Here is a 27,115-nt window from a genome sequence, read left to right as displayed (position 1 = left end):
ATATGAGAAGACAGTGACTTTTTTTACAGTTACCTGAAAAAGATGACGGGTAAGAGGGACATGTTACTCCTGGGGAGATTCTGATTGGATACAAGTGGAAATTTTTTCACAGTGAGAACAATCAGACATTTGAATAATCTCCCCATAAAAGTGGTGGATTCCTCAGTAGTTGACATTTTTAAGATTCAGCTGGACAAGGTGTTGGACCGTCTTGTCTAGACTGTGCTATTGCCCAGAATGGTTGGACCAGATGATCCTTGAGGTGCCTTCCAACCTGATATTCTATGATTCTATTATATGAAATTGCTTCTATCATTTTAGTTGCACAAAACAGGCATGAAATTTGAGTTTAATGAAAAGTCTGCAATAGTTCATCCTGTTCTTGAGACAAGTTTTCAATAACTACTCACTTTTATTCTTTCTGTTTAAGCATGCGACCCAACATCTTCCTGGGGATTAGTGAAGGCTCTGCCCAATACAGAAAATGGTACTATGAACTTACGGTGGACCATCTAGAACCCTTTGTGACTGCAGAATCAACTCATCTGCGAGTGGGCTGGGCTTCAACAGAGGGCTACTCACCATATCCAGGAGGAGGAGCAGAATGGGGAGGAAATGGTGTCGGTGATGACCTGTATTCCTATGGCTTCGATGGTCTGCATCTGTGGTCAGGTATTCTATGGAGTTTTTTTGGTTGAGGGGAGTGTAAAATACTGCAATGTTGTTTGCAGTTCCAATGAATTTGTTTCCAAAAGCAACAAAATTATTCAGATGTTTCAGTTAGCACAAGAAATATACAGAAACAGTACCCTATATCAGAATATGGTTTAACTTGACATTCAGGAAATTGTTTTATGCAAAGTGATACAGATAGAGTAATAATTTATGTTTCAGCCTAGGAATTTTTTTTTTCATAGTAACTATAAGGATTTTATTTAAAACTTCAACAATGCAAAACATGAAGTCTGAAAAACAGTCATCTGGATTTGCGATTCCTGTGTGGTTGTGTAAGAACAGCCTTTAATTCACAAGACTCTTTAAAAAAAAAAATCTGAATAGGAATATTTAATTTGGAGGATTACAGACATTTTAGAAGTTAAGAAGATTTTTAAGCATACCTTTTGCCATAGATTTTAAATCCAGATACATTTCTGTAGTGGTGTTGTATTTACATGTGTTAAGACTGACTATTGCAAGACTTGCAGAGTCGTATTCCTGACTTGCATATGGTGTGTTTGGTCAGATATTCATCTTTAAAAAGTTATTAGCCCAAATTGGATCTCTTCATTATAGTAATTTCTGTATGCAAATTCTAGTGTTAAAGGCAGCTGGACTGTGTACCAAAAGTATTTGTATTTACTGTTGATTCTGGAAATATCTTACCCTCTTTTCAAACTGGGTTAGCTCAGAAAATAAGAAGAAAGGAATCTTATTCTTTTTCTTGATCTTTATTTCCAGATATGGCTTAGATTGAGTAGTCCTACACTTGGATAGTCCTAAACTTCTTGAAAAAAGTTTCTACTGTGGTTTCACCTTGTTAAGGAAAAAGTCCTATGATCTTGAGAGATTATTGAGCAGTGGTGAACTGTAGAAGTGAATGAGAATTGAGTTAGGTTCATTGAATTGGTGATTTTCACCACTATGAAAATGTGAGCAAGTTTTCTAAAGGTCCTTAGCAAACAAGAGAGACATTTTGGTGAGTTCTCTGAATGTATTATTCAAGATCTGGAAGTTTTGAGGCATTGTGGGTCCTGATGGGATGCATCCTAGAGTGCTGAGGGAGCTGGCTGAGCCTCTCTCCATCATTTTTGAACAATCATGGAGGACAGGCGAGGTGCCTGAGGACTGGAGAAAGGCCAATGTCACGCCGGTCTTCAAAAAGGGCAAGAAGGAAACTGAAGAAACTACAGGCCGGTCAGCCTCACCTTCATCCCTGGAAAGATGATGGAACAACTCATCCTGAATATTATGACTGAACATATGAAGGATAAGATGGTTAGCAGAGGGAGTCAACATGGCTTCACCAAGGGGAAATCCTGTTTGACCAACCTCATAGCCTTCTATGAGTGCATAAGCAGCTGGCTAGATGAGAGGAGAGCAGAGGATGTCATCTACCTTGACTTCAGCAAGGCTTTTGACACTGTCTCCCATAACACTCTCACAGGAAAGCTCAAGCAGTGTGGCTTGGATGAGTGGACAGTGAGGTGGATCGAGAGCTGGCTGAATGACAGAACCCAGAGGGTGGTGATCAATGGCACAGAATCGAGTTGGAGGCCTGTGGCCAGTGGAGTTCCACAGGGATGGGTTCTGGGGCCAGTCTTGTTCAGTATCTCCATCAATGACCTGGATGAGGGGACAGAGTGTACCCTCAGCAAGTTGGCTGATGACACCAAACTGGAAGGACTGGCTGATTCCCCAGAAGGCTGTGCTGCCATTCAGTGGGATCTCGACCGGCTTGAGAATTGGGCAGAGAGGAACGTCATGAGGTTCAACAAGGACAAGTGCAGAGTCCTGCACCTGGGAAGAAACAACCCCATGCACCAGTACAGGCTTGGGGTCAAACTGCTGAAGAGCAGCTCTGCAGAGAGAGATCTGGGAGTCCTGATTGATAATAAACTGAACAAGAGTCCACAATATGCCCTGGTGGCCAAGAAGGTCAATGGCATCCTGGGATGCATCAAGAAGAGTGTGGCCAGCAGATTAAGGGAGGTTTTTCTCCCACTCTACTCTGCCCTGGTGAGGCCTCATCTGGAGTCCTGTGTCCAGTTCTGGGCTCCTCAGCTCAAGAGGGACAGAGAACTTCTGGAGAGAGTCCAGCACAGGGCCACCAAGATGATCACAGGACTGGAACATCTTTCATACGATGAAAGGCTGTGGGAACCGGGGCTGTTTAGTCTAGAAAAGAGGAGACTGAGGGGAGATCTTATTAACATTTATAAATATTTAAATGGTGGGTGTCAGGAGGTTGGGACATCCCTTTTTTCTACAATAGCTAGCAAGAAGACAAGGGGTAATGGGATGAAGCTGGAACACAAAAAGTTCCACTTAAATATAGGAAAAAACTATTTCACTGTGAGGGTGATGGAGCCCAAGGGCACAGGCTGCCCAAGGAAGTTGTGGAGTCTCCTTCCTTGGAGGTCTTCAAGATCCGCCTGGACATGTTCCTATGCGACCTGATCTAGGTGGACCTGCTTTTGCAAGGGAGTTGGACTAGATGATCTCTAAAGGTCCCTTCCAACCCCTACCATTCTGTGATTCTATGATTTCACAGAGTGATTAAGACAACAGAACTCTTCCTTCATCGGTTTCATTCTCTTTTATGTTCAAGACAGCCATAAGCATTTTCTTCCCTCCCCATTAAAACAGATGAATGAAGCCACAATGTAGCAATGAAAAATTTTCAGCTATTCTTTTAGTAGTAACTCCTACCATTCTATGATTCTATGATACTTGGAAAATATTTCAATTTTACAATTCAAAATAATTTTCCAATCAAAATGGTAATTCAATGTATTGTTAAGTCATAGCATCACATAATAATTTCTGTTGGAAAAGACTTTTAAGATCATCAGTGCCAACCACTAACCTAACACTGTGAAGCCCATCACTAAACTTAACCATATTACTCAGCACCTGATCTATGTCTAGGGATGGTGACTGTTGGTTCCAAAGCTTAATAACCCTCTGATTAAAAAGTTCTTCCTAAAGTCATACCTAAACCTCCCCTGGCCATATTTCTTGTCGTATCATTGATTACTAGAAAGAAGAGACTGACCCCTACCTCACTACAACCTTCTTTCAGGTAGTTGTTGAGAGTGATCATATCTCCCTACAGCTTTCTCTTCTCCAGGCTAAACACTCCCAGCTCCCTCAGCCACTCCTCATCAGACTTGTTCTCCAGACACTTCACCAGCTTCATTGCCTGTCTCTGGACACACTTCAATGTCCTTCTTGTAGTGAGGAGCTTAGAATTAGACACATTATTGGAGGTGCACATCACCAGTACCAAGTACAGGGGGACAATCACTTCCTTAGTCCTGCTGGCCACACTATTTCCGATATAAGTCAGGATACCATTGGCCTTCTTGGCCACCTGGGCACACTGCTGGCTCATATTCATCTGGCTGTCGGTTAACACCCCCAGGTCCTTTTCTGATGAGCAATCTTCCAGCCACTCTGCCCCAAGCCTGTAGTGTTGTGTGGGGGTGTTGTGCCCCAAGTGCAGGACCTGGCACTTGGCCGTGTTAAACCTCATGCAATTGGACTTGACTAATTGATCCAGCCTGTCCAGTTACCTCTAAAGAGCCTTCCTACCCTCAAGTGTATCTACACTCCCACCCAGCTTGGTGTCACCTGCAAACTTACTGAGGGTGCACTCAATCTCCTCATCTAGATAATTTCTAAAGATGTTAAACAAAACAGTCACCAACACTGAGCCCCATGGAACACCACTGGTGACCAGCCACCAACAGGATTTAACTCCATTCCCAACCACTCTCTGTGCCTGGCCATCCAGCCAGTTTCTCCAGGAGGATGCAATGGGAAACTGTCAAAGTCTTTACTAAAGTCCAGGTAGACCACATTCATAGCCTTTCCATCATTCAGTAGATGGGTCACCTTGTTATAGGAGATCAGGTTAATCTAACAGGACTTGCTTTTCATAAAGCCATGTTGACTAGGCCTGAACCCTTGGTTATCTTGCATGTGCCTTACAATGATGCTGATGTTGACTGAGCCTCAACAGTAGTGACACATTTCCTGGAGTGGCACGTAAGGAAAGTAGCTGCCACTTTGCGTCTTGTACATAGTGAGAATTACTTTGGAACAATGACACATAATTAATGGTGTCATTAAAACTGAGTTTGTCAGATAAAATATTATTACAGAAGAACCAGAAGACAATGAGCCAACTGAAATAACTTGTGTAGTTGGAGACCCTTTTAAGGGAGGAACAAAAGATTACTGAAAATCAAAATTATTATTCTATGCACCAGAAACCTTTTAATCAAAAGTGCCAAAAATGAATAAATAATTATTTATGTTTTTCAAGTCAATAACCTGGCCCAGTCAAAAAAGCCAGACCACTTTTGTGTATTCAGTTTTTGTATGTTAATATCTGTTGTGGATGTGGCTGTTAATCTGAGATTTCTGTCTTCATTGACATTGTCATGTAACACATACTTCTCAAACTTGGAAGGACTTTAGGTAGTTGAATTTTGAAAATCGTGGCCTTTCTGTTTCTTCCACAATCCCAGGCTGCATCTTGGTAAGTCACTGCAATGACATGTTAAAAATAATCTTCTGAGCATTTACTGCAGTAATGAATAGCAGCATTGGTTTCTCTGAGTTTCTGTTCTGGAACAAGCCTCAACTACAATCCCTTTTAATTTACATTTGTTTCTTCAGTCCCATAATCACTTATCTAATAAGGAGAAGTGGAACTCAAAGAATTTTTAAAGCCTAAGGCTAGGAAGGGCACTGACTGTGTGTTCATCAAAGACCAGTACATATTTTTGTTAACTATCAGCCTTGCACTGAGCCCCATAACATATATTTGACTAAATTTTAACATCTAAAAAGGCACATAGTCTCAAGTATTATGCCTTCAGGAGATCCACTCTCCATTAATAGCTCTTCTAGATGTTTTATTTATTTGTTTGTTTATTTGTGATTTACAAGAAACTAACTCTCAACTATTTTTTTTTTTTTCTGCTATTCTCTACTACACTGTGAATTTTGGGATGTAGAGCTGGGAGAAGGTGGTTTCCTTGCAAGACGTTTGTTTAGCTGTGACTACTGGTTTTTTCAGCAATGTTTCCTATTCTTGATTTGTAAGGGGCCCTTAGGATTGCTCCATGTTATTCCCCTGTATTTGCTCCTGAAACTGACTATTCTTACAGCAACTAACTAAGGACATTCTGTCTTGAAATGATGTAGCAAAGCAGCAGGAGTATTTGAAAACTGTTCTTTTCCCCTAACTATACTGCTGACTGCCCTATCAAGAGTGGCAGATTGCACATAACCATCTGTCCTGCAGTCTGAAGATTATATGACAATATCAGGAAGTCATTTTCCATATGTAGAGTATCAGAAGTGTTTCTGGTGTGCATATGCAAATTTATCTGCAGAAGAATTACTGATATTTTTCTTTTACTATTTTTGCTGCTGTTAAAAATACATCATCTGCTTCAAAATACAGTGCTTTTAGTTAAGTCCTTCATGATTACAGAAGTTTGATAGCATATATAGTAAGTTAATTTTCTGTTCTTAATGTGTATTATGGTTTATTTCTTGCAGACATTGCATAGGATATCTTTGGAAAACATGTCTGGAGATATTTTCATAAACTTTCATGTTTCTCCCTAATTTTTTTTGTTACAGATGGCAGTAAATTTCTGAAGCAGTTGTTTCCTATTTCTATATTCTATGATGTACTATGATGTAGCCCTTAATAGCAGAAAGTACCTTACTTTTCCTAAATCATTTCAAGTAGAATACTTGTCCTTATCTTGAATAATGAAGCATTCTTTAATAAAGTATACTGGGTTTCATATTGGATAGTAATGGTTGCTTTTCCGTTTTTACATCTACAACTGTGAGGAAGAAAATTTAGTTTTCTTGGTGTTGACTGTTTATATAGGTATCGGTAGTTATTTTCACTTTCATTAAATGTAGTTTAATTGTGTTATTTATTATTAGAATACCTTTGTATATGTGATTGTAAGCTTCTGTTCACTATATTGCAAGCTTAAAAGCAGATCTTGGATGTTACAGGTTAGATATTTATGTATTAACATATTTGTGCTCATTACTATGTTTTCTTCCCTTTTTTTCAGGCTACTGTGAAAACCTGTACAATATTCAGAAGTTATGCTAAATTTTTCTTCTTTACTTCCTTAGGTTGTGTCGCACGAACAGTAAATTCACCCAACCAACACCTTTTAAGAACTGATGATGTTATTAGCTGCTGTTTGGACCTGAGTGCCCCCAGCATCTCTTTCCGGATAAATGGTCAGCCAGTTCAAGGAATGTTTGAGAATTTCAACATAGATGGCCTCTTCTTCCCAGTTGTCAGCTTCTCTGCAGGAATAAAGTTAGCATCCTGTATAGTTTTTTGACATTTTGTTATGGTTTTTTTTTTTTTACAGTCCTCTTTTTTTTAATTTTCTGTATATGTGAACATCCAGAATAATTCTCTGTCTTTGCTGTCATTTCTCTTTCTGACATCTGCTTGTTTGGCAGAGTTCCAGTTCTTGGGTAGTGAGAGCTACAAAGGAGTCCTGAAGAGACAGTGCATCTGTTGGTTTTGAGCACAGCAGTATATTTGGGTGGTTAACAGAGAGACCTTAGCTTCTTTATCATTTCTTAGCTGACATATTGCTACCCATTCACTCTAGGAAAGCACTTATATGAGAAGAAAAGCATCAGTCTTTGATGTTAAAAATAGGTTTTTCCTAACTCACTTGTTATGAGGTAGTAACTATTATTTAAAGATGCATTGTTTGCACTAACCTTAAGAAGCAGTGGTGGTCCACTTTCTTTTCAGCAGGGTAAGTTAATATATATGATGGATGAGTCAATTTGTATTCTGGTTGCTGTACTGTTTTTTTTATGAAGTCATACTTGAGGTGCCAGACTTCTGCTTCCATGTATTGGATAGTCTGAGACAATAATGGCAAAGGTAAAGGCTCGAAGCTGATTTCTGTTGGGCACAAAGCAGTGCAATCTGAGGGATCATTCAGACTGTGGTGAATACTACAGAATTTAAGAGCTGTCACACAGTGGGCATACCAGCCTCTCATTCCAGATGCAAAATGCACTTCTTTGGACTTTACCTTGGATAATAAAGGAGTTACATTGTGGTAAAAATATAGACATGTGTGCTATGAAATACAAAATCATAAACCTGCAGGCTTTATCTTCAGGTATTATTTGTGTGCTGAATGTATAGCATTCTGGTGTATCATTGACAAGAATCTTACATGATACTCAGTAAATAGAAAAGAGAAAAAATTATTCTAATATAAGGCCAGTTTTTTGGGGTGTTTTTTTTATTGGCAATGCTCTAGGAAGATTTTTCAGTAATATGTCATTACTACTTCATGGTCACCTCATTCATTTAATTTTTCAGTAACAAAAATCATGAAAAATTCACCATTTTTTAACAAATTTAAAAATACTTTTCCCTAGATTTCTACTAACTTTACAAATACTAATTTTAAGCAAAAAAAATTTTTTGTGTCTGTGTTCCACTAGAGAAAAAAAAGAACTGTAATCCATTAAATTTTCAGGCTCATTTCTTGAATAAGAGAGAATTCCTCAATTGCAGAAAGTTCAGAGATGGTTGATTGATTACACTGGGTTCTAAACTCTGCCTTCTGGGACTAAAAAGACTGCTGCTTACTTTGTAGATGTGCTAACTGATTCTGTCTTTTCTTTTGGTCTCATGATTTAGAATACTTTTATGGAAGCAGAAATTAACTAAAAGAAAGAGGTAGTACTTTCCCCCATGCTTTTACACCTCCTTCATAATCTCCACACTAGTTAGATAAAGGTAAACTGTAAATGCAAAGATACTGCAATGTTGGATTTATTTTCCCTTTTGTTTAAAAATAACATTCAGTAGTCACCAGATTTACAAACTGATTACGTTTGACACCAGAGGTGTCTCAGTTCTCTAAAGTAACTCTGATATTTACAGGGTACGTTTCTTGCTTGGAGGTCGCCATGGAGAGTTCAAGTTCCTTCCCCCACCTGGATATGCCCCTTGCTTTGAAGCTGTCCTACCAAAAGAGAAGCTGAAGGTGGAGCATAGCCGAGAGTACAAGCAGGATCATAGCCATACAAGAGACCTACTGGGTCCCACCATCTCTCTGTCACAAGCAGCTTTCACTCCAGTTCCTGTAGATACTAGCCAGGTATGGAAACTGAAAGATTGCATTTTCATTTTTAAACACATGTATTATAAGCCTATGTGATTTCATATTTGATTGAATTTGCAGCTTGTCTCAAGCTTGTTCCATTGTGAGAAGCTGAAAAATGGTGTTTGAAGAACTTACAGTGCTCATTAGAAACTGTACATTTCAGTTCACAAACACTACAATAAAGAATGTTTTATCCTTAATATTAGAGTAGGCAAAAAAAGAACATTTAAACTTGTTGTTTTGTTACTAGATACTTTCATTACTATTTAATTACAATTACTGAAAACCTTCCATTATGATGAGATTTTTAGACCAACTTCATCTCTAATTCTTCACTGGACTTGCAGATTACTGAGACTGTCATTTGACTCAATGTGGACAGTAAATGGCATGCATTGAAGTTATAGTCTTCTCTATTTTTTTACCATAATTGCAAAAAGCAGTAATTCTTTGGTACCAAAGAATTCCATCTCAGATCACAGATAACAAGAGTTTATTTCAGATTTGATCAGAGTTTGAGATGCATACAGATTTTTGTACACTAAATGCTCAGATTTTCCCATATTTAGGTACTGAAAAAAACATGAAAAAGAACAAACCTTCTAGTTCGTTGTTATTATGTGTTAAATACAGCATTCAATGTGTCATGTAATTAGTCCTCTGTAATATCAACAATTATCAGAACATCATAATGAGTCACAGCACTATGTTTGAGATCTCTGGTTGTTGAGGCAGATTGATTTGAAAGCAGATTGATCTCAAATTTTGGAGGCAGAGTGATGTGCTGTCCTGATTTCGCTCATTACCTGTCATCATCTACTAATTTTTTTTTAATGGAATTCAGTTCTCAAATGTTTATATGTGAAGCTTTTTTCTCAACATTACCTTGTTTGTTGAGATATTTAACTCGTTGTAGCTGAGAAATAGTATTGGTTTAAGTAGTTCCTGGCCAGCTGCTAGGAATATATTCCATGCCATCTGGAGGTGTTGGGTTTAAAACTGCTTTCCCCCTGGAACTTCTAAGTGGATGGGCATTTCTGTTGATGCAAGAAGTCTTACTCACTGTATGTGGTAGTTTGAGCCTGACTGGATGCCAGGTGCCCACCACACCGCTTTATCCCCCACCTCCTCAGCAAGCCAGGGAAGGGGAGAAAATAAGATGGGAGTCTCGTGGGTTGAGATAAAAGCAGTTTAATAAAGAAGCAGCAAAGCTGCACGCGCAGGAAGCAAAGCAAAAGCAGATAAGCTGTTACTCTCTACTTCCCATCAGCAGCGATGTCCGGCCACCTCCCGAGAAGCAGGGCTTCAGTACGCGTAGCGGTTGCTTTGGGAAGGCCAGAAATGAATCTCGCCTCCCCTTCCTGCTCCTCTCCCCCAGTTTATATTACTGAGCTGACGTCATATGGTATGGAATATCTCCTTGGTCAGCCTGGGTCAGCTGTCCTGGCCATAGTCCCTCCCAAGATCATGCCCACCCACAGCTATTGGTGAAGGTGGGGGAAGGAATGCTGGAGGGACAGCCCTGATGCTGTGCAAGCGGTAGTCATAATATTGATATCAACAGTAAGCACAGCACTGCAGGAGCTGCTGCGGAAAATCACTACCATCCCAGACCCACTACACTGTATTAAGAACTGAATAATAATTTCAGTTGCGTTGAGAGATCTAGTTTGTACAAAGTTTGTCTGTTGTGAAAGTTTGTGTGGCACTGTTAAGCAACTTATTTTGTAATAGCTTCTTTCTCTCTCCTTTCTTTAGATTGTTTTGCCTCCCCACCTGGAAAGAATTAGAGAAAAATTAGCAGAGAACATCCATGAACTTTGGGTTATGAATAAGATTGAACTTGGCTGGCAGTATGGACCAGTATGTACCTTATAATTTCATTTTCTGTTAATGATGTAGTATTATTTAGCACATTGGTTTCAATATTCTGATGGGACTGCATTGTTTTCTATCCTTCCCAAATTAGTAAAGTTTAGACCCTTTCTAACAGAACCAAGTGGAAATCAACAATATTTCTAATTCAAAATTCTAGTGTTGGAAGCTGTTTGGTGCAGAAATTTTCAGCCAGTCTAACTGCCCACACAAAAAAACACAGCGGATTTTTCACCTGTTTGTTCATGGGGCAAGAAATTTAGTTGTCTGGTGGAATAAGTCAATAAAAGCAGTTATTGTTGATTCTTTTCACATACACTGACTGGTATAACTCTTTCAGAAGTCTCAGTCTTATTTTTCATGAAAAGTAAGTATTTTACGTAGGAAATTCCATGAATTCATGAATTCCATTCATTCTCCTTCCTTTTTGCCACTTCTTCAGGCCCACATCTGTGTTAGGTGTCCCACATAGCTGTATTTTCTTCTCTCTTTCTTATTTTTCATGGAGTATAATGGGGAAAAAAAAAAAAAGTGTCTTCTGGCTTTGATGGAAAATACAGTGTGCTTTGTTGATTAGATATTTTTTTTATTTAATCATTAAAAAGGTATACAAGCTAGTTATTTGTATCCGAAATGGTGTAGCTAATTGTACAGTTCAATATTCTTTTAATTTAAACAATATATAGCAAAGTCAAGCAATGATAAATTTTGTAGTTATATCCAGAATGAAACCAGATGCTAACTCTTTTATTCTGTTTTCTCTGTTATGCTTTTGTGTTCTGTGGTTGGATATGCTCAATTTGGTAATGTAGCAAATTGTATGCTGATCATATGGAGATTGACTCCTTTATCATATAGGTTTCTCACACGTTTTCTTCAATTTAAGACACTGTTGCTAATTCTAGTTATCTGAATTGATGCACTGCAGTTACTGAGGGAGGGCATGAGACGGAAATTAGCTGGTTTAGACACACACATATGAGTTCTCTTAATTTGGTCTTTTTAATTCATAGCAAGATGCATCATGTATAGTTACTAGAGGTGTTTTTTCACCAAGTCAAAAAGCTTAAAGGCTAACAGAAAAAGAATTTGTAGATTGAAAGGTCTATCAAAATTATTTTAAAAATCTGCTGTAGATTGCATTTTATATTGCCTCCCACATACCTGTTTCATCATATCTGTGTGTAGTATCACTAAAGTGATACTCAGTGTTGCATGTGATATTGCATTCTTTACATGTATCCAAGTAAAATAATAAGCCAATATAGCAAAATTAAGGACTTTTGTTAACTGGCTCCATTATAAGTCTGAACATGATTGATATTTAAGTGTTCAAATTGAGATCATCAGATGCATCTGCATGTCTTTTTTTCTATTAAACTGTTCTGTAGCTTGCAAGGTGCCACAAAAAAAGGAATTGATAGGTGTCACAAGTTCTGCAATTTATATAACGTATTCACAATGCAGTAGATTTTTATATTGTGCTCAAAAAATTTTCAAAAGGATGGAGATGGAAAGGCAACCTATAGAGTATGTTGAATATATGTGGAAATATATATAGAAAATACCTAGAGAGGAAATTCAATTAATGTTGGAATTCTGTGAAAAAAAAGCCTGACACTGAAGATTTAAATTAGCTGTACACAGATGTAAAGTAGGCCTTCTTGTTGGAGACTATACTGAATCTTTATTCATGCAGATTACCTTTCTAAGACGGTCTCATTTTACCCACTACTGATTTTGCTCAAGTAGTTTTCACAGTTGAATTGCTTGTGTTGCCTCTCCAAAAAACATTAATCCCATCAAATGAAGATAAATGTCCCCTGGAGATTGTAAATATTTTTCTATCAAAAATATAAAAAAATACTGCTTGTTCAGTTTGATTATTATTATGTGCTTAGATCAAAATGCCAAAATAAGTTACTCAGAAATGTAATAGAGAAATGTCAGACTTTTAAAATGAGGTTAAATGAACTAGACTGAGTAGTGTTGTATCTTTTAGTTATTGATGTAGGAAAACACAGAACTGGCAAAAATGGAAGTTGATAAATAAAAAAGAAATTTCAACTATCAGTGATCCAAGTTCATATGCACTCTGTAAAAAGTTCATATTCACTCATGTAAAATTAACACTCAGGACAAAAAATTAGAGAAACTTTATAAATAGGTTACAGTTTGCAGATGACTGGTTTTTTTCCTCTGCTCTAACACACAATGTGCATGGTCCAATGTTATTATTTTATTTAAGTGTAATCTTAGATGGTGTATATGCTTTTATTGCCATGATGCTAGAGCTTTTTAATGTTCAGACATTTGCACTAAAATATCTAAAGAAAAGCTCTTTTATTTGATGAACTATGCAGTGCAAGTGATCAGTTTAAATGTGATAGATTATTTTACTGAAAGTCAGAAATTTCATGACAGTTTATATGCTACTGACCTTCATTTTTAAACATCAGAAATTATTCTGTATATGAACAGCAGTTCAAGCTGTTAAGAACAGATTATATCCAATTAAATTATAGCACTTCACCGAGTATTCCTGCCTTGGTCTTTTTTCAGCTAAAATAATTTGAAAGCCATCCTGTATTCACCAAATGAATAAATATCAATTTGCAAAAAAATGAAACAATTAGGATTCTTAACTAGAACTGTTAACATTCCATTTTCCAGCAGAATTGTATGATCAAAAGCTTTCAGTTTGAAGCTTTAATGGTTGCTATGAATGGTGAACTCATGGTCCATGAGGGATGGACACAAAAGTGTTTTGATATATGAATTAGAATGTAGTCTCAACTGAGCAAATGATAACACTTTCATTGGAATCTTTTAGCTAATATTTGCCAACTGATGGGTTTTTATCAAGCTTTCTAGCAAAATAGTCTTTGTAAATTTGGTTGACTGAGCTGTAACACAATAAAGATGCAAAGCTGAGAGTAGTAGAATGCTCAGTTATGCCAGCTTCTCAGTTTGCCCATCTTAGTTCTGGACAGTATTAGACTAAAACTGTATAGAAGTAGTCCAGGTTAAAAATCAATAATTTTGATCAAATTTTAAAGTTTATAAAATGTGGTATTTTGTGAATTATAGTATTCATGACTCTGCTGTCACTATAGTAAAAGTAAATTAAAGTTCTAATCATTTGTGACTGCTGAACAGTTGCATTCTGTGCTACACGAGCAGAATCATTACTTTCGTTGGATAATGACTTTAGTACAATGTATTATTTTTTAAACATGGTGCTGAAGATGAGCTGTTTTTTAAGGCACTATATCAAAACATAACATAGATTGCACTGTTTTTGAAAGTTTCATATTTGTTGTGAACATCAATATAATGAAATGTACAAACTGGCATTTATTCCACTTGAGAGCTGCAGATCTGAAGTTTATTTGTAAATGCAAATTCTGCCTTGCTTGAACAGAATGGTCATGCTCTGAGAATACAGAACTACTTTTATTTTGAAGTGTTCAGTATCTATTGTTCAGTTTGAGTAATTCTGACACAGTCAGCTTTAAGTACTTTGTGTTTTGGTCTCTTAAAATTTCTTCTAGATTTTAAGACATATTAAACTAACTTCTTTTCTGTCTTTTCAGGTTAGAGATGACAACAAAAGACAACACCCGTGCTTAGTGGAATTCTCAAAATTGCCAGAGCAGGAAAGAAATTATAACTTGCAAATGTCACTTGAAACACTGAAGTAAGTTTCTAGAATTATTGAAGCTTATAGTGAGAGTTTCCTAAGGAGCTGCTTTTTCCAGAACTATAATTTGACATGTGAATTACATTTTGACATGTAGGAGGAAGGGTAATAAAATGAAAATGAGGAAGTGAGATACATTAATCAAGTATGTATTTGGCATTGAAAATAGCTTTGATAATATTTTTAATATATATGGAATTTTATGATTACTATGATAATGCTGACTATGAAATGGCAACTCAAGCAGTTCCCAGCTAATTTGGAGGAATGGAGTAGATCCAAGCTTTGAAAAAAAAAATCAAAATTGCTTCTTATGTGGATTAATTTCATTTAGTATAATTGTTTTGGGGTTTTTTAATTGATAAAGTACATCTTTGACAATCAGTGTCACTAATGATGAGCTTTGCTTCAGGACCCCTTGTTGCTGTTTCTGTGTCATCTATGCATATTGCTACAAACCAGTAAGAAGCGTTCCTTCGTTTTGTGAATGAGTGGTTAGATATGTGAAAGTCTTAAGAGCTCTCCAGATGGAAAGCTAGAAAATTTCAGTGGGATGTGTTGAAGTAGTTCAGTTATCTGGCTCACAAAGATACAATTGCTCACCTTGACTTTGTCAATCAAGCAGATGTCAGTTCTTACTTTGCAGCAAATGCATTGAAAGTTTATTAAAATAATTTCTTCTCTATGTAGGATTGCATGTAACCAACATGTTAAAATATTTCTTAAACTGGTAAGTACCCAGTGGTATCTGTGGTTCTCCAGACACTCCTATTTGCAATCCATTGAAATCTGGGGTTTTTTTATATTATCTTCTTAAAATAGAGTCTTTTCCTATTCAAAGTGTTTTCAAAGTATGACTATCTGCATCTGATACTACTTTTCTAGAAATACTTGCACTATGTTTTTCTAAAAATTATGACATAAACTGATAGTGTAATATACTGTTTACACCCATAATAAAGGACTTTATGTCCTCATAGTAGAAATCTAGGTAGAACACTCTTAGAATTTCTCAAAGTGTTTTCTGGTCAGCTCTGCATCAATTGCTGAATTACTCAATGAAAAACATATTTATGACCCCAAGAGTTAAACAGTTTCTGGAGGAATATTTTTCGCATTATTTAGACATAAATGGAACTCCATTGGAGGCAAGGATATAAGTTCATATTTGCCTTCAGGTAGATATTAGAATTTAAAAGAAAGCTCTTGAGACCTCAGTCAACACAACAATGTGCTAAGAATCCAGAGTAGCTTCTTGCTTTCCATCTTATGAAACTACAAAAGATCATATAATTAACTTTCCCTGCAGCTGATCTTTTGTTAGAGTTGTCTATATAGTATGACACAGGCATCATAAAAATCTTGCTGTCTGAATTAAATGCACACTACAAATGTTTCACTAAATATTGAACATGTTTTAGTAGTCCTTACATGATTACTAGTTCAGGACCCGATGCTTTCCTAAAACTAACCCTGACGAAACAAAAAATAATTTGGTTTCATAAACATATAAATTATGAATGGCTTCTATTTTAGTAATTTTAGTACCTCTTCTAGAAAGACCCTTTTTGGTAAATGAATATTTGCCAAAACATAATGCATTGTCCTTGTATGGATTTCAAAATTTGTGTGAGTTCAGTCTTCATTGCGTTCTTATATTAGGTATAGTTTTCTGAACTATACAGTAATTTTGCAGTGTCTTACTGTAATTATCACATAGACATCCAGTGTTCAGGGACTAGAATATGAGTGTCTCTCTCGGTTCATTTCTGCAAACTTACAAAGGTGGAAAAATTAGTGCACTGATTTATTCTAAATTATCCATAGTGTGATGACTTGAATTTTAAGCTACTTTAACTGTTTATTTACTACATATTTCTTTACCACATGCCTACTAGCAGTCAGCCTCAATGGAGGAAGTTGTTCTTTTAAAACTTTAGAATTTCCTCTAGATACCTGTATGCTATATTCTTTACAATTTGTATCAAACTAAGTACTACATGACTGAATTAGTTTCATGACATCAAGAATAACTCTTATTGTAATTGGGCTTTTCATGTTGTTTTGTTGCCAGCTGTCCTAGATGAGAGAGGCAGAAAACATGGAAGTTCTGAGTCATATCTGACAGAAAATTTCTTTTAATATATTGGGATCTCTGTTTATTTTTCTGTATGATGAAATACTTTTATGAACCATAAAAATTATAAACTGTATTAAATGTCAAGATTCAGGAATGAATTATTTCATAAAATGTCACAGGATTAAAATATACTTGTTCAAACACTTTTTGCACATTCTCATATATATACACTTTGATCTTGGGATTGATGCCTACTCTTTTGTGACTGACTTTCTGATTTCTACCCACTTACTCCATTGTGTGTGATAATGTATCATTACATGTATTATTGTTATGCAGAGAGCTGCATTCAGCCACTTCTAGTTTTCTTGTTAAGTTACTAAGACCTTTAGGTGACTTTGAGGTTCTACTGGTAGTGCAGGATATGCCTTTTTATCCTTTTGTGCCTCTCTGATTTGAATTTGCTGTTTCTGAGTGGAGATAATGGAAGGTTAAAATTAGTGTCTTATATTCAAGAAAACAGGAGTTACCAGTGGTTAGGCCTCTATACTGCTTTCCACTGTTAGATTTGATCTCTTCCTTATGCTGATTATAGCTGTATGGGATCATGTATGATTTATGCTAATTGAAATTTAGCTGCATAGAGTATTCTTAGCAGATGATGTGTTGTGCAGGAGCTGGCCACTGCATGTGGATTTCCTTAAGTCTGGTTTTACCTAATTTTAAATTCAAGTTCACAGACCATAACAGTAGCATTACTTCATGTAGCTAGCACTAAAAATATGTTGTAAGAATCTCCTTGAAACATGATTCATCTGCCAAGGGAAATACTACTGTAGCAATATTTATGCTGGTTTTTAATTCAGTCAGTTCAAGAGCAGTAAATATAGTTAAAAGATGAGTAGAAAATATAACAACGACAAGAACAAATAAAAAACCTTGTTTTCCAGCATTTTCTACATTGAGAAAATTTGGAATGGAGTCAAAGATTTACACTTGTGACTTCTCCGGGTAATCCATTTCAATCAAAAGTGTAAATGTCACCCTCAGGTTTTGAGAAAGTTCTCCTTTGACTCCAAAGTGGTTTGTTTTCATTTCGATGTCAATATTTTACTAGTGTACCTAGGCTAAAGAAACTCAGACTTAATAACTCAATATTTAGTGTAAATGCAGGAACAAATAATTGATGAGTTACAGATCAAATCCTGAAAATGAATGAGACTTGAAATTTATACAACTGGATAATGTGAGTATAAGGAAAGGAAGAAGTCTGAAGTGATCATAAACTAAATTAATGCTATCAGCCCTGTAGTAAGGTTATGTGGAGAGTGTTTGCTTTCTGAAATGAGCTGCATCTTCAGTCAGACAGGAATGGGCTGCTTGGGGTCCGTGGCTTTGTGCTAGAAGCCTTGTGATATACAACACAGTGTCTCTAGCTTGAATCCTTTCCTCTGAAGTGGATCAACATGCAAGACCCATGCTAAGCATTAAGATGACAGTTTTGACCTAATGCTTATCATGCATTCTGCTGTCAGTCCTCTCTTCAGTTGCATGTCATAACAAAATCCATATCCGATTAAAAACTCCAAATTACAGCTCCTCTTTGTAAAGAACACACATTCTAAGGATAACAAGTGACATTTCCTCCCTTTTCTCCTTTTCTCAGTTTTGAAATAAATGACACAGCATAAAAAGATTCTTATATAAAGCTGTGGGAATGAGTTTGTAAGCAGTGTGAGTAAGTATATAAAACAGAAATGTATATATCAAGGGCATAGAATATTTCAACTGATGCCTCATATAGATTAAATAGGCTATATGATAGTTCCCTTTTGAACGAGTCCACTCATTTTTACCAAAATTTTTAGGAACATGTTGTGGCATCTTCTTAACATTATCAGAAGCCTCATTTACATATATAAAACAGCTGGTGTTGCTCTTTTAATATTATATTGTTGTCTTTCCCGTAGGTCTCATTTATTGTATAATGTCATTTATATACACAGCATCAACTCTGAATATAGAAACATTTACAATTGTTACATTAAAAGGGCAAAGTAGTTTGGCAGAAGATAGACCCCCCCCCCCACCTTGCATTCCAGCCTGTCCTCAGATATCAGAGGGATTAGGGGCAGTTAGGCTTAAATTCTGAGTGGTGTGTGATTTAGCACTGGTATTCTGGATGCATTCACCTTCTATGAACTATCATGATAACAGATGAACTAACAGGACTGCACACTCAGCTTGGTCACACTCCATGTACTCACACAGCCAGACTCAGAGAGTGGTGGTGCCCAATGAGAAACTTCCATACCCAGCTATATGAATAGTTTATTTACAGCAACAGGTTATATTGATTATTATAGGTTGCTGGTGATGGTGTCTGTCTACAAAAAAGCACATGCAAATATATATTTAAATGATACAACACATGAAATCTCTAGAGAGATTTCAATGTTTAAAGTTCAGATCTTACCCAAAGATGTCTCTATGGGAGGGAAGAGAGGTTCAACCCATCTGATGATCCCAGGAGTCAGAGTCAGTGATGGATTCCTCCCTAACTTATTCATGATGGTTTCTTCCCTAATAGTCCAGTCCTCCTTTGTTAGGCCATTTTTATAATACTTTTTACCTTCAAGGTGGGGCTTGAGTGACTCTAGTAATAAAAACCTTTATTAGGATTAGTGTAAAATTCTCTCACTTCACTTTCAAAGGCATAGTCCAAGAAAAATTCAAAGAGCATGGTCAGTGAGGGGTGGTTGGACCTTGGAGGCAGGTAACCTTTGGGATGGAGATGTATTTTGGTATTATAATGACATTGTAATGAGCAAAATTCACTCAAATGATGCCATTTTGTCAAAATATGACAGGCAGTTGACCCAGAGTGTCAGACCTGCAGTGTATCAGTCCCATAGTACCATGCAGTACTCCTTGGAACATCCCACAGAACTTGGCTACAGAATCTCCACTCCATCCCAACCAGCCCAGAGAACCAGGGATTCCTCACATACCAGCTGCACCCTTCTCTGGGACCCTTTGCAATGTTATACCTTTCGTGAGAGGGTGAACAATGCTATGTCTTTAATATAAGTTTAATTTCTAAATAATTTCCAGAAATCATTCCACAACATTAATTTAGCTCTGATTTCTATGTTCTAGAACCCTGCTGGCATTAGGCTGCCATGTTGGAATTGCTGATGAACATGCTGAAGAAAAAGTGAAAAAAATGAAACTTCCAAAGAAGTAAGTTGAAATTCATTTGCATTTTTTTGTTAGGCAGTGTAAGTTAAGCGAACTGTATTTTAATAATTTGATATTTAGATGCTAGTTTTATTGGTACCTGGGTGTGCATGCATGTGTATAAATTTCCAGCAATGTACAGCACACCTTCATCCACACCTTTTCTTTTACATGTTTACAATCTGATGGGTAGACAAAGTTTAGTTTTTCTGCAATTTGTTTAAATATCTGGCATTCATTGCTTTTTCATCCGTTTTTTTATATATGAAGTGTACTGCAGAAACCTGGTAAAGAATTTTTGCAGCAAACAACAATATATTTCATTATGCTGAAAACACTTAAAGGTAACCTTTTTCAGTGTCCTAGAATGGCCATCTAGTGACTTGAAGTGGAGAGCACTGATATAGCCACCTGACTTTTTTCCTGATTGGCAACAGCTTTGGTAGGACTGGGCTCAGGCTGGTATGGTATAGCGACCTACACTACCGCAGCTCTGAAACCAGCTCTCATTACCTAAACAGGCCTTCTTCATTCCCTAACTTCTTCTTTGTCACCAGTGCACTCCCCATTTTGGGAATAATGAATTTAGGATCTTTAACATAGTTGGAAATTAATGCAACTGTACTTGTTAATAAACATATGACAGCCTTATGGCCCAACATAAATTTGAGAACATGGTTTATAAATTTGTCTAGATTGGTATAAAATTCATCATTTAATAAGTATTATGAAGTGCTCATAGCTAACAATAGTAGTGTTCTTTTAAGTATTTAGATAAGCAACATCTTAATCTACTACTTTAAATATATAAAACTATTAAAATACTATAAAAACATTTCAAGTTCATAACATTTTGGATAACTTTCTTACCAGCTACTTCATCTTACTGGAATGCAATTTACTTGAGAGAAAAACAAATGTCAGTGCATTATTATTCTTTATGTTCAAAGACTGAATTTTTATATAGGTATATTGCATATATGTCACTTCTTTCCATTGTGGTTTCTATTAACTTTTTCTTACTGAAAAGTAACTGCAAGTTCTGTTTTTTGACAGCTACCAGTTGTTGAGTGGATATAAGCCTGCTCCCATGGATCTCAGTTTTATCAAACTGACCCCATCTCAAGAATCTATGGTAGATAAACTAGCAGAGAATGCGCACAATGTGTGGGCAAGGGACCGTATACGGCAAGGCTGGACATACGGTATCCAGCAGGTAAGAGCTAAATTCAGTCACTTGAAAAAACATTACCTATGGAGGTATTTCACAGTTAAATGGGAATAATAGGGATACAAAAGCAGGAAGAAGCAGATAATTAATACAAATCTGACAGTCAGAGAAAGCAAAATCCTGCTAAATATTCTACCAGTATGAGATTCTTCTTTTACATACAGTATTAAAAGATTGGTGGTATATTCTTGTATTCTGTCTAGAACTCAGTGTGGGAAAATTGCATGCAAGAAGCTAATATGCTCTAATATTTTAGGAAATGTAGGGGGATCATTTAAATATTTGCAGTCCTGGGAACTGCATAATTTTATTTATCCAGGAAAATCAGAGTGTATACCTCTAGTGAATATCTTTACTAGTATGTTGCATTTCTGACAGAGACCATGTTTACAGTCAGTCTCCAAGTTCTAGTCCCACTTCAGTGATTTTGTTTCATTTAAGAGAAATATTACATGGTAGCTATCACAATGTATTATAAGAGAGGGCAGTAAAAATTAAGTGTCATGGATTATTAACAGCAAAACTCATGGTCTTTGTTTTCTATTTTTAAAAAAAATAATTGATTGAGTCTACAATGAGCCTAAATTGTTTTTTTCAAGACAGTTACTTTATCAGTGAATACTATTTCAGCTACTACTTGTGAATTTTATATGTCTTCACTTCTGTTAATAAATGTGTGGTAGCATATCACAGTGAAATTTTACAGAAATTCACCCCTTGAGAAAAAAAAGAGTTTTTCATGGTTTTACATTGGGCATAAAAGATTATTATTTTTGCAAAAATGAGAAATGATTGTTTTGTAGTTACATACTTTTTCCTGCCTACAAACAGTGGTTTTGTTTTTGACAAAAATGCAAGTTACATTTCCATTCAGCACATTTCAGTTTTTTTTCTTTACATCACCAAAGCTCATTGTATTTGCAAAGCTTTTGTGTAGAAAAAAGCCCACTGAGTTTTATGTATTTAAAGTTAGACACTTAAATTCACCTCATCACATGCTGACAAAGTGCGTTTATGTGACTAAATATGTGCCACATAGTGTTTTAGCATTGTCCATTAAAGTATCTTATTATAAAGCTCTCATTTTGGTAGTTTGTAAGCTATCTTCTGCAGGGGAGTTGGACTAGATGATCTCTAAAGGTCCCTTCCAACCCTACTATTCTATGATTCTATGATTTAGGAAATCTATGTTCTGTATTTGGATTGCAGCAGACGATGAGTCAATTCTGGTGTTTGCAGACTGAAATGCATGGGATATCCTCTATTAGATAGACACCGAAGATAATTCAGTGTTGGTACAACTCTCCCCCTTAGCATGGGATTCTATTTTCCCTTGATACTGCATCTTTGAGTAAAGGGAGGTGGTACTTCGAAGTACAGTTAACATTTCAGATAGAATATTGATTATGAGAAGTGTTGAAAGTGATGATTCTCTGTTGTTAGGTAAGAGGAGCAGATAATTTTATTTTGAACCCACTGTTTCAACCCTGTGTTTATGGAGGCAGTGGACAATATATTTCTAGAATGAAAGTCTGTCTATAGATTCTCAAAAGAAATATTCAGATATATTAAAGAATGCACTCAATAATTTATAGCATGCTTTCCATATCTTTTTATTCTCCCAGAAGCCAAGCATTTCAGAACAGGACTTTGCCAATCAGGAGAGTTTAAAGGAATGAAAGTTGGGAAATAGTTACAGCTTTTATAACCTTGGCATATCCCAAAATTAAATTTTGGTTTGTAAGAGAATTTTTTGTTTATGTCAAAGTTGAGAAGTTTCTGGAATTAATTCTATTTCTAACTAGCATTGGGAAAATTTGAACCCACAACTCCTATGTAGCAAATAAAGTTTCTTAGGTTTTTGAAGGCATTTAGTCTACCCTGTGTATCTGTATCTCTTTGGGAAGAAAACACCAAAAAACTTGCCATATTTATTGGAGTGAATTTGCAATTAAATTATATTATCTTTTTAATTAGTGTGTTATTAAACAAAAAGACGGTTAAATGATGCTGTCAAAGACTCTTCCAGTGTCATTAGTTTGGGAATGATAAGCAAAAGATTTAGAGGGAGTGGGTAGCGATGAAATAAAGTTTCTCCTTTGCTTCTACACAATGTGCTTATATACCGTCTTTTTGTATGTTTTGGTATGCCTGTTCTGCTTTTGAACAGGTGTGATGTGATAGTACTAAGTCATTAGCTTTATTACGATTCCCAAAAGACAGTGGATTTCATAGTTATATTTTCAACAGAAGCTGATTGCTAAAGATATAAAATATTCATTACCTTCAGGAAACAGTGCAACAAAATAATCAATATATTTTAGTCCCTTGTTCTTGGCAGACAAATTGCAGTAGTCTGATGTATGGTTAAAACAGGTAGATGATGTCCTTGAAAACCTTCCCACTTGTAGAAGTTGCCATGCTTGGGATGTTAATGTTAATTTCTTCTCAATTTGATTATTGTTCTCATTTCAAATAATTAAGTTTATTTTATTTAGGACAGATGATTGAGTTCCAAGAGTGCTTACATAGTAAATAACATTTATTAAAGGTCAAAAGAAGAGAGCAGAATAGCAAGGTACTTCTTCCTGGATGCAGTGCAAAGATGCTTCTCGTTTAGCTACATCACACAGCAAGCTGCTTGTTTTTGTCTACACAGCTGTGTGCTTCTCCTTTACTCCAACAACGGGTTTGTTTCATGGGCTATGTTTTGTCATCCCATCATATTACTGTGACATGTTGCAGCACTCTACTGAAGTGACAGGATGTTATGCTGTATAATATGCTATAAGCAGATCTTGCAGAACAATGAAAGAGTTTCCTAAGGGAAAGACACTTACAAATATTTGAAAGTAGAACAACTAATCACTGGGAAATACATTATAAACAGCAAACGTGGTGTGGCAGTAAAATGGATCAGATGATCTAGATCTTTTCCATTGTGAGTGCTTTATCGTTTTGCAGTTATACAATATGGAAAAAAATTAAAGGGATACTCTCAAGTAGTTCATGTATAAACCATTTCTTTCCTGTTATAAACTTGTGAGGATAGTGCCTTCCAAGTTCCAGATTTTTTTCTTCTTCTAAATCTGCTGCTGCTTAGCAGGATTTTTTCATACACGGTATTTTCGTCCTACTGCTGCAGAGCCAACCAGCCAGCCAGCAGAGGGAGCACAATCCTGTTTCCAGAACTGTGCTGACAACTGTGATGACACTGATCACAAACAAGTATTTTTTACTAGAAGAGATTTACGGTGGTGTATTGCTCCATGGAAGGAACAGAAGGAACAAAAAATGTGGGGAAAAAATACATTTTTGTTTAAAAGAGTGCATTAACTAGCAAAGGTAAATGGAAAACAAAGCACAAAATCAGGACGAAAGCACTTGAGAGTGTCCCTTTAAGGGAGAATGTGGTTGCCTGCAGGTAGGTCTTCTCTGAACTGGGGAGACAGTAAATGATCAAAGATAGATAAGGGAGATATATCCAGGGAAAGGAGCAATAACCTTGGTGCAAGTCAAAATAATCACACTTGTGCTGTGAGGGAGGGCTCTTTTTTTTTTTGGGGGGGGGGTGGTACATGTATTCATAATGTCTTATAATAACCTTATTTTTTTGTTTGGGTGTTTGAATAATTTTTCATAACAAACTGACTGAAAAATAGCATTGGACTATCAAAGGATGTAGTTGTTACTGAATGTTCACAATCAAATGGAAAATATTCAGAGCTCTCGTAAGCTTATCTGTGAACTTACAGTATTGCTTGACATCCACAAAACTGTGTTGTCATGTGTACAGGAGAGTTCCAAATTTAATGTAAGGAAAAGACAGAAAAGGAGAGAAAATAATCAAGCTTAGAGATCAGAAAGGAAATGAAAAGAATTTCAAGTACATTAGCCACTCTCTTCCTGAATACATGACTTTTAGGTCCCCCACTGATTGTGAGCCAAAGATTGTGACTTTAAAATTTTGCTTATATGAACTGTTGCATACTTAGATAGCTTAGTCAAAAGGTGTCTGGCTTTTTCTTCATGTTGTATTGTGTGTTGTGAATGAAGAAACTAGCAATCAGAAACCTCATTTATATTGAGGAAAAAAACTAAAACACAGCTTTAACAATTGTAAAAATCAGCAATCTAAAAAGTTCTTCTCACTGTCTGAAGAATGTTGTTAAAAAGATGCTCTGCACTTTCTGTCCTATGGTATTTAGCCAGGACTGTGAAGTAGTTATCGAGTCTGATTTCTCTTCGGCCCAGAATGCAAGGCAGTTTTGTCTCAAGTCAAGATCTTATTGGTTTTACATTTTTGCAGTTCAGATTTTTTGTACTTCAGACTTTTGTGGTTCAGTTGACAGGACACATGGCAGCACCAAGGCTCGGGTTTTGTGCTGCTACCTGCAGCACAGAGAGCCACAACAGGGGAGTCTCAAGCTGACAAGAGGGTGAGCACTTGCCTGCAAGCTAAAGCCAGGGCTCAGGAAGAAAATGCCCTGCAGAACGTTGATGCATCCACCTAGATGGAGCTGGTTATCAAGGATGCTTCTGTGCAGGCAGACTGCAGGGGGTGTTCAAGTATGCCTCTTGCTAAGGTAAGTATCTGTGATACAGGCCTGCAAGTTGCAGCATCCAGTGGAAGATCTGCAAGAAACTATTAGTATACTCTGAAGTATTAGAGGAGCTGGAGATTGACAGATGATTCCAAAACCAGGTACCAGCCTCCACTGAAAATGAAATGCCTTGTACTCTGGTGACGCAAAAAAGCAGGGCTCCCCTTCACAACTCTTGTTCCAATCAAAAAAGAATATGCAACATTACCAATGCAGGACATGGATGAGCAAGGTCCAGACAGGGAAACCTCACTGACCAGTCTGCCACCAACTGCTCCACTGACAACAGACCGCAGGCACTGCAAAAAGAAGCGATGGGTATTCGTTGTGGATGACTTGTTAAGAGGCACTGAGAGACTCATCTGTGGATCAGACAAGGAGTTGCAAGACATGCTGCCTGCAGGAGGCCAAGATCCGAGATGTGCCTGAGAGAGTGCCACGTCTTTTCAGGGATGTGGACTACTATCTTCTACTCCTCTTCCGTGTGGTATGAACAATGTAATAAGTCATGACACTATGAAAATCAAAGAGGATTATAAAACTTTGGGGAAATAAGTGAAGGGTAGGAAGGCCCAAGTTATCTTTTCTTCTTCTTTTTCCTGACCGTCTGAGGAAGGAGGGCAGTCAATAATAGGAAAATTACTCAACTCCTGGCTTTGAGATTGGTGCCAATGAGATTTTGGTTTTTATAACATTGGGATCTTCTTTGAGAACTGTAGTCTGATAGTGCTGGATGGAATACACTTGTCTCACAAAGGCACTTGTATCTTTGGGAACAGGCTGGCCAACTTAATCAAGAGGTTTTTAAACTGAAGGACTTGTGAGAAAGGGTGTGTAATAGCAAAGAACAAGCCATCTCATCCAACAGATAAACAGATCAGGGACAGAAATGTAAGGATGAGTATTCTTTAGCTGCACACCAAGATGAGAAGCCCTGAGGGAGTGTAAAATGAGGGAGGATCCTCTTGTACCTGTCCAGGAAACTTGTCTGCTTGAGTAAGCCCCTGCATTGCCTATACACCAACACATGCAGCCTGGGGAATAAACAGGAGGAAAGGGAGATGTGGGTGAAGATGCAGGGCTACAACCTCATTGCGGAGACATGGTGGGACAGCTCACATTACTGGAGCACAGTATCTACGTGAGAGAGCAATTAGAGTGCATTGAGCTCTGCCTGGGTAAGGATGAGGGACAGGTTGAGTGTTTATGGGTAAGAATTCAGGAGCAGTGTATTCAAGGGCCTGGTTGATTGGGAAGAGTATAGGAACATCATCAAGGACAAAACCAGGAAGGCCAAAGCTGTTTTCAAATTAAACCTTGCAAAAGAAGTAAAGGAAATCAAAAAGGTCTTCTTTGAGTACATCAGTAGCAAAAGGAAGATCAGGGAGAATGTGAAACCACTGATGAACAAGGAGAGTGCCCTGGTAACAGAGGATGCAGAGAAGGTGAAACTACTGA

General features: G+C 36.9%; 1 protein-coding gene across 1 annotated transcript in view; it reads left to right on the top strand.

The window, feature by feature from the left end:
- Nucleotides 1-27,115, top strand: part of RYR2 (ryanodine receptor 2) — a 430,121-nt gene that overhangs the window by 222,920 nt on the left and 180,086 nt on the right. The window contains exons 20-26 of the mRNA XM_061991036.1: nt 431-672; nt 6,901-7,093; nt 8,702-8,918; nt 10,683-10,787; nt 14,396-14,499; nt 19,742-19,825; nt 20,879-21,038. Of these exons, the coding sequence (XP_061847020.1) occupies nt 431-672; nt 6,901-7,093; nt 8,702-8,918; nt 10,683-10,787; nt 14,396-14,499; nt 19,742-19,825; nt 20,879-21,038 (1,105 nt within the window). The remainder of the gene's footprint in view (nt 1-430; nt 673-6,900; nt 7,094-8,701; nt 8,919-10,682; nt 10,788-14,395; nt 14,500-19,741; nt 19,826-20,878; nt 21,039-27,115) is intronic.

Source organism: Colius striatus, chromosome 2 (assembly GCF_028858725.1).
Source record: "Colius striatus isolate bColStr4 chromosome 2, bColStr4.1.hap1, whole genome shotgun sequence".
Taxonomy (NCBI): domain Eukaryota; kingdom Metazoa; phylum Chordata; class Aves; order Coliiformes; family Coliidae; genus Colius; species Colius striatus.
This window is presented reverse-complemented; position numbering and strand designations above follow the sequence as displayed.